At 38.4% G+C, this 17099-nt stretch overlaps 1 protein-coding gene across 1 annotated transcript in view; it reads left to right on the forward strand.

Annotated features, from left to right (window-relative positions):
* Positions 1-1329: 1329 nt before the first annotated feature.
* Positions 1330-17099, forward strand: part of c1qtnf12 (C1q and TNF related 12) — a 29002-nt gene continuing 13232 nt past the window's right edge. The window contains exon 1 of the mRNA XM_008414533.2: positions 1330-2413. Within this exon, the coding sequence (XP_008412755.1) occupies positions 2234-2413 (180 nt within the window). The 5' untranslated portion in view covers positions 1330-2233. The remainder of the gene's footprint in view (positions 2414-17099) is intronic.

Here is a 17099-nt window from a genome sequence, read left to right on the forward strand (position 1 = left end):
TTTGATGATAGTTTTAGCTCACATGGTTATTTAAAGATCTCGGACAACTGTTACGGTTATGGTGCATATGTATCGTTTTCAGTTTTGTCGAGTAACAAGAATTTTGATTTGTCGTTCTCACGACAAATTCAAATTGTTGAGGGTTTAAAAAAGATAAAACAAACTGGCAGCATTGCTGGAGTTGTTATTTTTCTATTTTCTTCAATGTTTGTTACATGAAAGCATCAATAAATACAAAAATATGGTTAAATACAGTTAGCTTATGCAGTTTAGTGATACAATTCACACTTATTTATGTGATTGGTGCAACTAATGTTTTTCATTAATTTATCATAAATAGTTCAACAAAAAAATATTGTCTTATTGTCCAACCCTATTTCAAATTTTAAAAAATAATGAAAATAATATCCATGTATTTTGTTAATGAATTATACGATGAATTCACCCGTATCAAATTTAAACATCTTTGAAATCTACATTTTCGTGGTTACTCTGTAGAAACTGCACTTTGTCCAATTCATGTTATTTTTTTCAGTAAAAGAAATGAAAGACTGCATTTTTTTAGTACTCTTGTTTTAAAATGTAAAACTACTTCCGGTTTTCTGTTGCATAGGCGAAACTTGAAATTGTACCTCGTACAGCTTCCTACTACGTTTCATCCAGCTGTGCCAGCGAATACAGGAAGAGATGACGCAAAGTGTACAAACTGTACTTACATTGGCTTCCTCTAGATGTCACTATTTTCACATTTAATGCCGTAAGAGCAAACAGACCAAGCTGTCTGAAATTACAAGTTAGAAAGTGAAAACCAATACACAAATTATTCCAGAAACATTTCATTTACGCAAAAAGAAAATACTATTGTATCTGAAAAACACACACAATTTCCTAAGATTAGAATTATATTCAGGGAAATTTATAAACGGTGTGTATTTTCTAGAGAAAAGTCAATGAGCATCATTAGGGATCAAAAATAAATAAGTGCTCAGGATGGAATACACTCCCATTTTTCTAAACTTGTGGTCACTTAAAAGTTTAGGTTTGTTTCTATTTCCATCCCAGATGTAAACGCACGAGTTTGAAAGAGTAAGCTAATACTGAGCCAAAATGACAGATACAATAATTTATACAAGCAACACACACAACTTTATTGTCTGCCAAAGAGCCTTCCCAACTCGACCAATTCATCTATGAGATAAAACAGAGCAGAATAAGCTTGTACGGTTGCCAACAGAGAGGCAAAGCAAAAAGAGAGAGAGAGCGCGAGAGAGACTGGGGCAGGGGGGTGGGAGGGAGGGAGAAAGGGAGATGATAAAACGCCACAGTGAGCCCTCCTGCAGGCTCAGAGCAAAGGAGCGACTCAGACCAGACTGAAAAAAAGGGCAGGGAGTGCAGTGGAGCAGGCAGAAAGCAGCCCAGCAGACTCTGAGGCAAACTCTCTGCGCATTGACTAGTTGGAGCAGTGAGCAGCACCTGAGCGGCGTCAGGCATCTGCTACCTGTTGAGTTTATTATGGAAGCAGACAGGAGAGACTAATTCTTCAAGGAGAAGCATCAAAAGAGCAGTTCTGGACCTTAGACTAATTGATTTAAGTGCAGTCCTTGCAGTTTTTTGAAACCTTTTTTTTTAAATTTTTTTTAAGGAAACTGATTTCTTTGGATCTTGCACCACTTTGTTGCATCCTGGAACTTCTTCTCAGTGCAAAAACCAGCAGGAGGGAAAAAAGAGAACTTAACCATCCATCTCCAGCGGCTCTCACAGCCCACCCTCTCTGCTTTGGACACCCCTCCTCTCTCTCTCTCTTTCTCACTTTCTTCTCCTCTTTTGCCCCCTGTGCCCTCCCTCAAACACCTCACCTCCCCCCCAACAGAGCAGAAAGCGTGAAAAATCTCACTAATGGCTTTATTTGCTGTCAGTTCTGTGCCGCTCTGTCATTCCCCTGGACCATTCTGCTTCACACATTTCATAGTTGAGTAAGCCTCCTCGGCTGTCTGGCTAGACTTAGCAGTGCCCCTGCAAAGGCTGTGCTGGCTTGGAGCTCATCAAGAGGGGAGGAAACACAGCAGCACCACTCAGTCTGAGAACTTTGTGGACAAGGACATTCAGAAACTTAATTCCTCACGTGTTTTTTTTAGCCTTTTGCATCTTCACCTTCTGTCAAAAACCACTTCTGGTCCTCAACTTCTCTGCAAGATTTTCCTGAGGTGCCTTGGTGCTGATTTGAAGTGTGAAGATGAGGTGTGGATGTGGCTCTCTGGCAGTGGTGGCTGCCGTGTTTTGGACTCAGTGCTTTCTTCTGGACGGGGTGGAAGCCAGGAAGGAGCGAAAGAGGCCAAAGGAGGCCGCGCCGCAACACACAGAGGCGTACAATGTGACTCTGTCCAACAGCGAGGAGGTCAGCGGAGGCATCAAGGTAAGGAGCAGAGCTTCACACTGCTAGTCTTAAATCTGCAAATTGTAAAACATTTTATTTGGATGGTACACTGCAAAAACACAAAATCTCAAGTATTTTTGCTCTAGTTTCTGTTGCAAATATTCTTGTAGACTTAAAATAATTCAAAACTAACATACACTTGTATGTACACTTGTACTTTTCAACAAGATATGGTTTGTTTTAAGTCAATGATTCTTTAATGTGGATGAAAAAGTACAAGTCCCACTGGCAGATTATTTCATGTACAACAAGGGAAAAATATCAGCCAATATAATAAGTACTTTTTCATCAATGTTAAGGAATTATTGACTCAAAATGAGATCATATTTCTTGCTGAAAAGATCCTTGTAATTTAGTTTTGTTTTATTTCAAGTCTATTAAGATATTTGAACTAAGAAACTAGATCAAAAGTACTTGGTACTATTTTGTTTTTTTGCAGTGTATTTGATTCACCTACAGAAAGCTGCATATAATTGTAATGTGAAACAGAAAAACCAATGTTTAAAATTTTTTTCCTTATTTTTTTATTTTTTATTTTTTTATTTACAAAAAACCTCTGAAAAGTTTGGGTTGTACTTGAATTGAGTCCCTGCTCCTGAATAAAATCCCCTCGGACACCCCTGCTCTAATTCAAACGAGAGTCTAAAGTTAATCCACAGATGTGAAGGTCTGGTTAGAGGAAGTAAAATGCGACAAAGGCTGAAGCAGCACAGGACAGGTGTGCCCCTACAGGTCAAGCTTCAGGATGTGTGACAGACGAAAAAAACGTGTGAATCCCTGAATGGATGACTACCGCAGGCATGCTAGGAATGCGAACATCCAAAGGCTGATCCGTGCATCAATTAGTACACGCTGTGGGCGTCTTCGTCCAATTTTCCAGCCCAAGTGAACAAATAAAGATCCTATTACTTGCAAGATAATTTATGCATTAGAATGAGGAATTGAAAATAGCTAATTTATTCATTAGATACAGGAACTATCAAAGATATTTACACCAGCGCTACAAACTATGTATTTCATTGGGATTTTATTTAGTGGATGAGCACAAAGTAGCCTAAAATTAACAAGTTTGTACCCCAAAAAATTAATGCAGTTTCACCAAATGCCTTTAAAAAGTTCCCTAAACTGTGTGTAATTTAATCTCCGTTTAAATCCAGCTTGTTCTGTAAAGTCTCTGAGGTTTATTAGAGAACATTAGTGAACATACAGCATCATGAAGACCGAGTAGCACAGGTGAGAGGTCAGGGATAAAGTTGTGGAAAATATTAAAGCATGGTTAGAAACTATTAAAAAATGTACATATCTTAAGGAAATCTGTTCAGTCATCCAAAGATAGAAACACAATGGCATCACTCCAAACTTACTAAGACATGGATAAATCTGGCTGAGCTGCAAAGATAAACAACTAAGGTGGGAGAATCTGTTGACCGGACAACCGTTCCAAACATGGAGGTGATGGCAGCATCAGGGTGTGGAAAAGCTTTTCTTCAAGAACTGGGAAGCTAACCAGAGTAATGGAGCTTAATGCAGCACAATCCCAAAGAAAAATCCACTGGAGGCTGTGAAAGTTCTGAGACTTTGGCAGAAATTGACTTTCTACCAACAAAATAACCCAGAATATGTATTTAGAAAATACTGGAATGATTTAGGTCAAAGCTTATAAACGTAAATGTAAGTTTGCAGGCACCTTCACTTCTAATTGAGCTTGAGCTGTTTTCCAAAGAAAAGTAGGCAAGAATTAAAGACGACATTTCTTTAATTCATTTCTGAAATTACAAGACATTTCAGAAATGTCTTGTAATTGCTGCGAAAGTCAGAATCTGAATGTACTCAGTACTTTCCAGATATTTAATTGTAAAATAAAAGAAAACAAGAAACAGTTTTGTTTTACAGTTCGTTGGTCTATTGCACAAAAAAATTTAATTAAAATACATTGAAGTTTGTGGTTGTAACCTGAGCGAAGAAATTAACTCGGCACACATTTCAGTGAAAAAACAGGAGCAACGGTTGCCCCCCGACTTTATATTTTTGTTTTTCTTGTTGGTGTTGCATATTTCTGATGGTTTCCAGCGTGGTATTTATTTTGCTTTCAGCCCACCCATTATGTTGGCATTCTCATGTAGCTCTCACTGCCCTTATATACCAGTCGTCACGTCTCGTGGTAACCCCTCCTCCCGTCCTGAAACCACACAGTGAGGTCTCCTTTGTATCTTTAAGAACACTTTGTAGGTGGCTGTGGCCTGCCCCTGTTTATTTGACTTGGTTAGCCCTGTAAAAGCAGCAGCTATGAAGGATGACCTTATGTCAGGCCTTGCAGCCTGTTGAAGATTGAGCCTCCGCGATGTCTCACCTCTGTGCTACGTCCTGCGCGGTGTCTTCGCCAACCCCCCTATCACCATGGTGCCTCACAGGATGTGATGTAACCCCTGGCAAGGCTAGGAAAGTTAGGTGGGAAGATATTAAAAAAGACATTTTCACCTCTGTGGAGGTGTTCTGTATGTGTTCTTTGTTCCTGAAAACATGCATTTTAAAGTCAATGGTGTAAACAGTTTGTAAAACAGCTCAACATTTTTACACCCTAGAATATGTAAACACCTTTGTTCCATATGCAAAAAAATCAATAAACATACAAAAAAGAAAGGACATTTTATTAAAAATTCACATTTTGAATGCTTTTGTACTTCCATTTGGGTCTCTGCTGCTTCTAAAAACAGCCCAAGCACTTAAAAACTCACCCAGTTGCTTTTTGTTACTAAGTTAATATTTTTCGGTGTCTGGAAAACGTGTCGTTTCAAAAAACCTTCCAAGTATAACATCACAAATCAGGAGGCACCGCCCCTCACCCAGCAACCCCAGCAAAGCCCAGCCCGTTACCTAGCAACCCCAGCAAAGCCCAACCCGTTACCTAGCAACCCAAATAGAACTCAAGCACAGTTAGTCGGTTGTGTTTTCTTTTTAAACAAGCTTGTTCTTCATTTTGTGAAGTTAGAGTACCCAAAACTGTATTCAAGTAACAGTAGAACTACTTCAACATATTTTTACTCAAGAAAAAATAAACAGTAATCATTGAAGGTTTCTCAAGTAAGAACAAAACGGTATCATCACACAGACCAAAATATAACATTTTGTTATTTTGGTATTGGTATTTTATAGACCAAAATGAAAATAATTCATATTAATAACATAATTACAAAATAAGGCAAAAGAAACATTTTTCAAACTTCTGAAACTTTACTATGAAACTGTTGAATGTTTGGTGAAAACAGTGATGTTCTTCATTCAGTGAAAATACTTAGTAGATGGAGCATACATAAATTCAAGGAAGAGTAGTGATGCTTCATAGTAAAATTACTCAACTGAAATAAAAAGTACAGCATAATAAATGTACACCTAAAAGTAATTTTTTCCCAAAAAGTTATTCAAGTAAATGTAACAATAAATCTTGCAACCCAACTCTGGTGCTGTACAATGGCTGCTAGAAAAATGTTTTGTTGATGACTTACCATTCAAAAACCTCTTGCTGCATTCTTGTTGGTTGTGCAGGAGGCTCTACCTCTGCTTTTCAAAGATGTGTGATTGTATAATTGTACATCTGTTTGCAGCCACGTTCAAGTGTGCTGAGGGGCCTTGGCCAGCAGCAGTTTATTGGGTTTGAAGTGAGAAGACACCCTAAAACAGCTCATTCTGAAAGGCATTCAAAACAGGCAACTGAGCAAACTAACATCTCAGTAACTTGATTTTGTGCAAAAATGTCCTGAAAATGTTTTTGGATAGCCCATAGACCTATCCTAACCTGTTCAAGGAAGCATAATAGGTCACCTTTAAAAGACTTGGGGCGATGCTGTTCTCAGCACATCGATTCTGTCATGCATGGGCCCAGTCTGCCTCCACTGTGTCTGGGACATCCGATAGGAGCGGCGTGGTCCTGAAAACTCGGGCAGCATGCCATGTAAGCCCCTCACAAAGCCCCGTAGAAAGGGCCCTGAAAGGGAACACCTCAGTGAGGATTAGGCCCGGGTGCCTCCCTCTTTTCTTTTCATCTCATTTTCCACAATCAGACGTTAATGACATAATCACTCTTTGGGCAAACTGACAGCACCTTGAAATAGTTCTCAGACAATTTTTCATATTTTGTTGTCAGAGAACCTCAACCAGAATGTATTTTATCAGAATTTTATGAGTTAGACCAAAACAAAGCGTAAATAACTGTGTAAAGGAAAGACATTTTTTTTTACTTTTAATTATTTACAAGTAAAAATCAAAAGTGCACAGGTGTCCAAAGAGTGGCCCTTGGAACAATTTTGTGGGGCCCGACTCGACTGCTGTTCAAGACTAGCCCTCCAGTGAACACTTCTGTTAACTTTTAGCATGACAATTTAAATGACAAATTTAATTCTTCTTCCGTTTCAATTCAGTTCAGTTCAGGTTTATTCGAATCGCAATAATCTTACGTCAAGAAATAAAAAAAAGACAAAAGTCATAGAATGACCAGCAAAACATCATCATGACACTTTTCTTTCTATAAAGCATTATTCTTTCAATAGACGTGTTTTTAAATTTAATTTAATAGTAAATAGGACTATAAATATCCAGTTACTTTTACTGAAAAACAAAATAATATGTGAGCACATTAATTCTTCTATTAAGCTTGGTTAATAGAAGAGTTTTTCCCCAAAAATGTCAGGAAACTGCCTTTCATTGAAACAAAAAAATTCTACGTTGATTCATTAAAATATTGCATGTTTGACTTATTGCTGAAACCTGAGTCACAACAAAAATATTTAGCATTTCAAAACAATGTGACTCCTGAGTACTTTCAGCTTTGGGATTCTGGCCATTGTTGCAAACAGTTTGGACTCTGCTGATTAAGAGACTGACATGAATTCTTCTTTGTAAAATAGCTAAGGATCAGTCAAGTTAGACAGACAGCTGAACTCATATTTCAGAGCCTTACCAGAGATTCTCAAATGGATGTAGGTTTAAACTCTGACTGGGACATTTTAAGAGTTAAATATTCTTTGGTTTAAGCTATTAGCATGTTGCTTGGCTCTACAAACATTTGCCAATAACCCATTTGATTCATGTGTGCATGTGAGCATCTTTTCCCACGTTTACAGTATCCACTGCATAGTGGAAAAGCGAACTTTAAATGCAGTAACTTTCCTGTCAGATTCTCCCACCAGAGATGTGGATCTCTGGAGCTCCTCCAGAGAAACCATGTATGTACTTCCTCCCAATTCACAGTTACAGATCACTTGTGCTGGTCTATCTTTTAAAATCCTACTAACCCAAAAGGAAATCTGTGGTTGTAAAGTGGCTGAATGTCAGCAAGGATGCATTGTTTTTTTGTGAAGGAATATAAAAAGTTAAGTACCACGCAATAGTATTATTTTGGTGAAATAAATTCTTTCTCACACACATTATTAAAATATGACGAACTTTTTTTTTTTGCATGTTTATCCTGTCACACGTCTGTTAGGTCTCAGAGAAAGAAGCCCATCCAGTTGCGGCTGTCTTGGCGTGTCGTGTTCTCTGACCAGCCAAACATTTACACCCGCATTTACATTTTTTCCCCTTTGTGGCCAGTGGAAACCGTTGTAATGATGGCATGTCTATCTGACCAATCCTGTGTGTGGGCTGCTAGCAGCGTCCAGTTGGATGCTGCATTCTTCTGCAGATTTTCCGTTTGAAACGGAGCCCAGCAATCGTCTTTGCAACAAGAGGGATTCTTTCGTGCAGAGAACGAACATTTCAGACAAGCCTGACCTCTGTAACCCGTCGTATTCTACAGTTTTGGAGCACAATGTCAAATATTTAGGCCTTACAGGGATTCCCGCTTAAGATGAGAAGAATCTGTCACTGCTTCAGAGCAGCGAGGGATCTATGAGGGCTGTAATGGAGAGACTCAAGTCAAACATCACGCCTGGCGTGTTGAGTAATAGCAGGGTTTAGCCTGAAGCAAAGGTTTTTGTTTCCTTTCTCTCATCCCTGGTGATGATTAATGCCGCAGCGTGCGGGACCTTCAGAATCAGCCCACACATAGGAGACGGGGCCATGTCCCACAGGAAGCAGGACCACTGCGCGAGCACGCGCTGCTCTTATGCTAGGCCTAACAGGATCTGTCCCCAGTCTGCATGGCATCGTGTTGGCGTGTCAGAAAACAGAGGTGATGCTTATTTAACGCTGAGAAAATGACCCCATGAAGTCATCTGCAAAAGAAACATGTCGTAAACAGTCTTCTTGTCACCACATCTGGGATTTGCAAGCAAAATAAACCAAAAGGTTTTGTCTTCCCCCTGCAGACACAGTGCAGCCGTTCTGTTTGGATTGATGTCAGATTTATGGAAATCTCTTAATCTTTCCTGATTCTGCTCATGCATCAGTCACTGCACCAAGATTTGTTTTTTGTGGTTTTATAGAATAATAGATGTATATGAAAAAAAAAAAGACAGAGCTACATTTCATCTTTATCCTGCGCGTACACTGAATGTGCATTTGGACATGTTGTTCGGAAAATGTGCATTAAGAGAAAAAGTCAGATATGTGGCATTATAAAAATGAAAGTGTAATTTATGAGTAGTGGTTTATAATCAAAAACTAATAATTGAGGAGGAATAGAGGAATGCATAAACAAAACCAGTAGATTTTGCAATATGCATAAGAAAAATGGTGAGATCTACAGATATATTTTTCTGTGTGCTAAGCTTTGGTTAGAAGATTGGCCAGGATTGTTTCTGCAAGCAAAAATTTGTAAATTTAAAATATAAAAATATTTTTGCATTCTGTAAATTTCACAGTAGATTTTATGATATCTGCCCTGTCACAGACTGGCGACCTGTCCAGGGTGAACCCCGCCTCTCGCCCGGAACGCCAGCTGGAGATAGGCACCAGCAACCCTCCCGACCCCACTGAGGGACAAGGGTGTTAAGAAAATGGATGGATGGATGGATTTTATGATATCCAACTGGTTATGATATTCATTAAATTTTAGGCAGAAAATGCCTGCTTTAAAGTTGTATAGAAGAAAGACATCTGTTGTTTATGGATATTTTATGGCACATCCAGCAAGCAGCATAATTATTACAATTAAAATCTTTATTTTCCCAGTCCTAAATAAAAAACAAATAGTTTGAAATTTTGCTCTGTATTTCTTGCCAGTAGATCCCTTTTAGCGTTGCTTTGGGAAATTTAGCGCGCTGCAGGCCCTGTTTGCATCCATCAAGCGCTTACCACTCAGCCCATCCATCAGAGAAAGCTGCAAGAAAGTGAAAAAGGAAAATGCTTTCAAACTCAATTGAGAGCCCCTGATGAGCTTAGATGGATGTTCTGCCTACAGTCAAATCACAGAGTAAACTCTGTTTCTGGGCTGGATCGGGATCCTACTGCGTTTCAACTTCTCATTTTACCTACCACAGGGAAAATGGGCACTCACTCCGGCAATAGAGCTGTAATTTGTACAGACAACAGATGTTAGCCAGCAATCATGTTTCTTTTAATCTTATATTGCCTTTTTTAGGAGGGTAAGGCCAAGATTTTCTCTGGTGATCAGGCAAACATGCTGTATTCAGAGCCTTAAATTTTTCACATTTTGTCATGTTACAACCGTAAACTAGAATGTATTTAATTTCTTCATTTTTTTTTTGATCCTCATCACTAAATACTTTGTGAAACCAACTTTAGCTGTAATTACAGCTGCAGGTCTTTGGGAATGTCTCTACTTTTGCAGCCAGAAACAGAAGTTACTGCTCATTTTATTGAATGGAGATCGTCAAAACTTCAAAATGTTGGTTTTCGCGTATCGGATTTAGAGCTGCACTTTGACTAGGCCATTTAAACAGACGAATGTGGTTTCATCTAAACAATTCAACTGTAAATCTGACGGTATATTTGAAAACATTGTCTTGTTGGGAGGTAAATTTTCCAAAGCAGCCTCAATTTTTTTGCAGCCTCAGACAAGAATCCATCTCTACGTCATTTCTAACCACAGCATGATGCTGCCACCATCAAGTTTAACCATAAGGAAAGTGAAAGTGTGTGATGTTATTCTTTTATGCTTTGCATGTAGCCCAGATCCTTCTGGCTTGTGGCAAACTTTAAATAAGCAGTGGATTTCTTCTTGCTGTTTATTCATAAAGACCAAATTTATGCAGCTAACGATTAATCTTGGATCTCTGCATTTTCTCTAGTATGAACTTTTCGAGTGCTTCTCTGATTAATGCGCTCCTTGCCGTTTAGATGGACTGCCATGTCTTGGTAGTTTGCTGTGCCATACTCTTTCCTTTTTCAGATGACGATGAACAGAGCTCAGTGAGATGTTTAAAGCCTTAAATTTTGTTTTATATCCAATCTCAGCTTTAGACATTACCATAGTTACTCTGTCTGCTGTGTTCCTTCGTCTCCATGATGATGTTTTCTCACTAAACATGACTCTCTGATGCTTTCACAGAACACAAAAACTGAGATTAGATTCCACTCATGTGTAATTTAATTAGTAATTAAGGGACTTCTGAAGGCAATTGCACATACTATGTTCTATTTTAGAGGTCTCACATTAAATGGGTCTGAAATTATAAGCAAAGATTTTCCAGTTATAATATTGAAGGTAGCATTTTCCTTCCACTTTGCAACTATGAGGTACTTTATCAGTTGGTTTTAAACATTCACTTCAAAAACACAAAATCTGAGCGTATAGTTTTGGTCTAGTTTTTAATGCAAATATTTTAGCACACTTGAAATAAGTCAAAACTAAGGCACAAGTAAATTTTCAGCGAGATATGGGAGCTTGTTTGAAGTCAATAATTCATTACTGTTGCTGAAAAAGTTCTAGTTATTAATTAAATAACCTGCCAGTAGAACAAGATATTTTTCCCATATTATAAGTTAAAATGTCTTGTCCGCTGGCGGATTATTTCACTTATAGCCAGTACTTTTTCATGGTCCAATACTTGGTAAGTATTTGTGTTTTTGCAGTTTATTGAGATTTAAGTTGTGTATTCATAGAAAATAGGACAAAGTCTTTAACAAAGCAAATGTTTCCCAGCCTAATGACAAGAAACTGAAAAACCCAGTATCATTAGCATTGTATGAGAAAATCTCCTAGCCTTCTCTTTGCCTTCTTTAGATAAAAATTTCCTCATATCTACATATTTTTTAAACATGGGTAACAGTCCATAAAATCCCAATACATAGAAGTTCAAAGGGCTAAAATGGAATGTGTTCATGGACTGTCACGTTTGTAAATTCATTTAATCTCTCACCAACATTGTCAATAACACAGTCGGACCACATTTCGCTCAAACTTTCTGTTGTGTTCCTGAAACATTTATGAGGCCACTGACAGAAACTTCAGTGTGCGTCAGGGTGGTTATGTTCTGCAGAGAATGCTTTCACATTGTGTAACAGAATAGTGACAACAGCACAGAGTCAACATTGCATGCCTATCCGTATTTAGCTCTCCCGCAACAAATCCACAAGGTGATAATCTGTCTCTTTGAAGAGCAGCGATGGGGAACACGGAGGTGGATGTATGATGGCTGGGATGCACGCAGGTTAACGGGATAAACTCATCCCGGAAAGCCTGGGGATCCCTGCCTGCCTGCTGGGGCGGCATCGGCCCCACGTTGGGCCCTTCCAACTCATGCATGGATGACTGCACATGGAGCAGTGCAGCGATGTAAAAACAAGAGATTATAAAAGACTTTCCATCATCCCGCTCAACCTTAAACCTCCGTGTGCAACATTCTTTATCAGCAGCTAAATGTTTCATGTCGTCTCGTGTGTACATACAGGTAGGAAAACACATAACGCTGACGTGAAAACAAGATAAGTTAAGCTGGAGGAATTCAGGAGCTGCCTGCAGAAGGGTAGGATTGCGGTATCTGGTTGCGGCCCCAGAGACATGTTTTAACAGTTGTGTTTGTGTTTTCGGTGGCACGCTGCCCCAGGGAAATATTTCCCGTTTTATTGCTTCAAATAAATTCTACCTAATTTTCTCAAAACTACATGAAAAACACATTAAAAGCAGTGAACACAGAAGAGCTCTTTTTCTCTGGGTAATAAAATCTCATGGCCCAGTGTGAACAATCTATCATGATTACAACTGTTTCACCAAATAATCCAAAACCTCTAAAACCACCAGGCCAGAGAAAACTATGAAAAATAAAACAATAAAAATATGCTTTATTGTCCGCTGTGATTACCAGAACAGTCACTGGTGGAAAGACAAAGCATGCTTATGTGGAAACTTCAAGGATGCAGCATTGTTGCATTGTCTCTTGATTTATTTGACTGCCAGAAACATCTATGATTAAGATTTTACAGAAAAGATCCAAAAGTTCATATAGTACAACATTTGTTTTTAACATTTTGCAGAGCACGGAGGAGAGAAGGAAAAGAAAAACACAGTTTTTGTAACAAATCTGTCAAGTTAAATTCAACCACAGGCAATATGAATAGACTGAAGTCTAAATTATGTTTGCAGAACTTGTTGTAATCACAGCATAAATTCATTTGTTTCCCTTTGAAAGGCCCCAAAGGACAAAACAGCAAAACTTCATGTTGTTTTCTGTGTTTAGAAAGTTCCCAGTAAACAAGCTTGAAGCTTGATTCACTTCCATGTTGGGGTCACAGCTTGATAACAAAAGGTCTCAAAATGATGTAGCAAGATTATAATCAACAACTTCAGAAATTAATTGTGCAGAGTTAGACTCAGATTTCACAACTGGCATGTTAGAAAAACCTGCTTAGTACATGTAGAGCTGCAGGGATTTCTTTTGTTTTTGTTTTTATGTAAATTTTAATGCCTAATGGTGATTAACAGCAGGGACATTTCCAGGAACCAGTGTGGCTTCCTGGGATCATTTTTCTACTCCCATCATTTGCCAGGTAGAAACCAGAGTCAAATCAGCATATCATTAAAATCTACTAAAGAAAACAGACTCTGAACATTGTGGGTGTTTTTGCAATTGGCAGAGTGCTAAACAAATCTCATTGGTTGAATGTTCTTAAACTTTTATTTATTGCTTGTTTACACCAAACTTTAATATGGACAGCAGGAGTAAACCTTGTTTTTCTATACAATTAAAACTTTTAAACCCAGTCGGTCATCTCAGTGTTTTAGTGTAAAATTGAGAAGAGAAATGAAATGCTTTTACACAGATTCAGACTGATAATGTTACAGTATTTTATGTTTGGAGATTCGGATCAAAACCTCACTCTAGAATTGTGAATCATTTATCAGTTTCAAGTTTGAACGGATGTTACACACTGTGTATATGGTTAATGCTTAGCAAAACTAATGCATCTCACATGCTTTAGTTATTAAAAAAGCTATTTTTTTTACCAGCTTCTCACTTAGAAGTGTTTTTATTTTGGCTTCAAACTGCAATAAAAAAATTCATGAAATTTCTTTAAAAGTTACGCGCTTCTCCTCTTGTTTCCTCAGTCATCTTTGATTCAAACAGCACCAGTCACTGATTCATTTCCTCCACATTATGTGCCTCTGATATGTGCCTTTGATACTAAAACTGATTTATTTTTGATTATTTACAGTATTAAATTGAAATTTCTAAAAGTTTACTTGTAGTTCAAAATGTTTCAAGTACTTTTAGTCACTTTTGCCTTTTCAGTGCTGATATTTATTTCCATACTGTCTGGATCACACAGTGATGGCGTTATATAGCAACTTCTTTCTTTTTTTAAATGTATTTTTGAAGTATCGGATTGGGATTCAGTATCAACCCATTCTGAAATCAAAATGAAATGACTTCGACTCAGGAGCAGAAAAACCTGATCAGGACATCCCCAATTTATTTTCCTCGCCACTGAATATTTACCCCCATGAGAGTAAATATTAACTTCTGCCCTAAGACGGTTTAAAACTGTACATATTTTTTTCTTCAGCCTTTATTAAAGCTCTCAAAGGTGTCTTGACAACAACATAGTGAAACAGTTGGTTAATGCATTTTAAGGTATAGTTGGTGTTTGAGTGTTTTGCTGAAAAATGCATTTAGATTTTCTTAGATGTGGTGTTTAATCAAACAGCCAGTTTTCTGTTCAACGGCGATCCATTCCATCCATCCATCCATTTTCTTGCACCCTTGTCCCTTAATGGGGTCAGGAGGGTTGCTGGTGCCCATCTCCAGCTAACGTTTCGGGCGAGAGGCGGGGTACACCCTGGGCAGGTCGCCAGTCTGTCGTAGGGCAACACAGAGACACACAGGACACACATCCATGCACACACACACTCATACCTAGGGGCAATTTGGAGAGGCCAATTAACCTAACAGTCATGTTTTTGGACTGTGGGAGGAAACCGGAGTACCCGGAGAAAACCCACGCATGCACAGGGAGAACATGCAAACTCCATGCAGAAAGACCCCAAGCCGGGAATCAAACCCAGAACCTTCTTGCTGCAAGGCAACAGCTCTACCAACTGCGCCACTGTGCAGCCCGGCGATCCATTCCATTAGAGAAATAGAAATACTAATATTCAGGCTTGGTTAACTTCTAACTTATCATGAAAAGACACTTTTTATACCGATTTTAAAATATTATATATTTCTTGTTCACTTTTGTCTTGCTACGTCTTCACCTTTTGCTAAATGCCTGCTGGATTTAACATTTTATCAAACAAGACGAAAAGTGCCATCAAGGATCTTTCACCAGGCTTCCTTCTATAAAAGAGGATTACGTCAGAATTGTTGAACTCAGGCTTTTTGTGAGGTAAAAGTAAGATTACTGCTCCCCTTTTTTTGGCAACCCCCTCAACAAGGATAACAACGGTCTGGAGGACTTGACATTTCTCACCTTTACACATGATAACCGACACATTCTCGCGCACCGTGCTGGGAGGGCGTGTGCTTGAAACTGCTGATAGATGAGACAAGTTTAAGGCCCTCACACATCAGCGGTGATCAAAGCCAGAGCACCTCTGTTCTTCATCAACTCTGAGCTTTCATACCTGCGTTCGTTTCCTCACTTGTTCACAGCTTGCTCGAGCAGAGGCCAAGAAATGTCGGGGAATCCGTGCTTCACTTCACACCCTAGTCAAAAGCAGCCAATGAGAGATGGAAAGCATCTGACAGCAAGCAGCAGAAAGGTTTTTTTTCCTTTTTTTTTGGATCTGCATGTGTGGACTCTTTGAAGTTTTTACTCCCACCTGCATACAATGAATCAGCCATTTTCTTGGCATGCTGTATGTGTGATCCCAGCCATCACTACGGCTTATATTTCTGTGATAGTATGTAGAAGCGAGACAAAAAAAAACAAGACAAGAACATGGTGTGATTAATGGAAAAAACTGAGCATTCCTTCACTTGATGATTCAATTATTTATGCAGTGATTTGCTGTTATTCCATGGCTCAAAAATGAAGGTAATAATTACCTTAGTTATAGCCTTTCTTCTCTGAGCACAGAAAATCCCTGAGGGGAATAGTTTAATGGTTTAATTATAATGTTGTGTTTCATACATTTGAAGAGAATGACTGATATCTTGGCAAGGATTCTCCTTTTTTTCTAATATAGCATGTGTGGGGCAACTCTCAAAGTGTTGAAACTCAAAAAAACCAAAAAAGAACACAGTGCGATTTCACGGCGCTTCAATAAATAAATAAAATGAGTAGATAAAGCTTTCTGGTTGTCAAAGAGGCTATTTTTATTAAGAGTTAAAGAACTCTGTGGTAAATTATTATATGAATTGTTAATATAAGCTTTTTTAAGGCTCATTTCAGAGCCTTAAGATTGGCAGAAAAATGTTCACATATAATTTAGTCTGGGAACTCTCGGTTTATTTTTAATGTCTAGGGTCCGTTGCAAACACATGGTGACTGGCTTGTCTGATGACACAATTGGAAAAAGCAACAATCAGTCTATGCATGCCATATTTTATTATAGGAGCAGAAGAAAATATCTAATAGGATTTTTTCTAAAAGTGCACCCCATAGTGTTTTACTGATTAAACCAATAGCCTTGAAATAAATTCAGTTTTTGTTGCAGTAGTATAGTAACATAGTAGTAAAATTCTAGGAACATTAAGAAATTATTGCATAAACTTCTGCTTCTCTCTTTAATACACTTCAAAACAGGAACCATGTAATTTAACTCAGGCATTTTTTTTTAACCAAGGAATGGTTTCCAAAAAAGAACTGACTTATATTTGCTCATTTCTAAAATTGCAAGATTAAGCTTTTCAACTAACATACTGCAAAACACCACATGGCAACTGTTGGGTAAGGTGAAGGATCTGTGATACTGTCGACCTGTTTCCCCTCCAAATGCCTTGGGAACCTTGTCAGAGTCGAGGCATATGAAAAGTCTCGTCTTTCCCTGGATCTATAACTTTGTAGCTCTATTAGCGCCATGGCACTGCAGGTTCCATTAAGGAAACAGTTGGATTTGTTTGTTACATATGACAGAACATACAAAGGGCTCAGAATGGTAGAAGAAATGTGAAGCCACAACGTAACCATAAATACCTCAAAGGAAGCATAACCCTAGAATGCAAGCTATGCTTGAAGAAATTTATGCTACAACTGAACGTTAGCTTATCAAAATTTATGCTAAAATGAAAGCTATGCTAAAATGAGAAGTTAGCTTAATGAAATGTGTGCTAAAACAGAAGTTGGCTAAACTGTAGTTGTGGGTTTTGGTGGCTACCACTTGGCA

The sequence above is a fragment of the Poecilia reticulata genome, chromosome 7 (genome assembly GCF_904066995.2).
Source record: "Poecilia reticulata chromosome 7, P_reticulata-male-v2, whole genome shotgun sequence".
Lineage (NCBI taxonomy): Eukaryota > Metazoa > Chordata > Actinopteri > Cyprinodontiformes > Poeciliidae > Poecilia > Poecilia reticulata.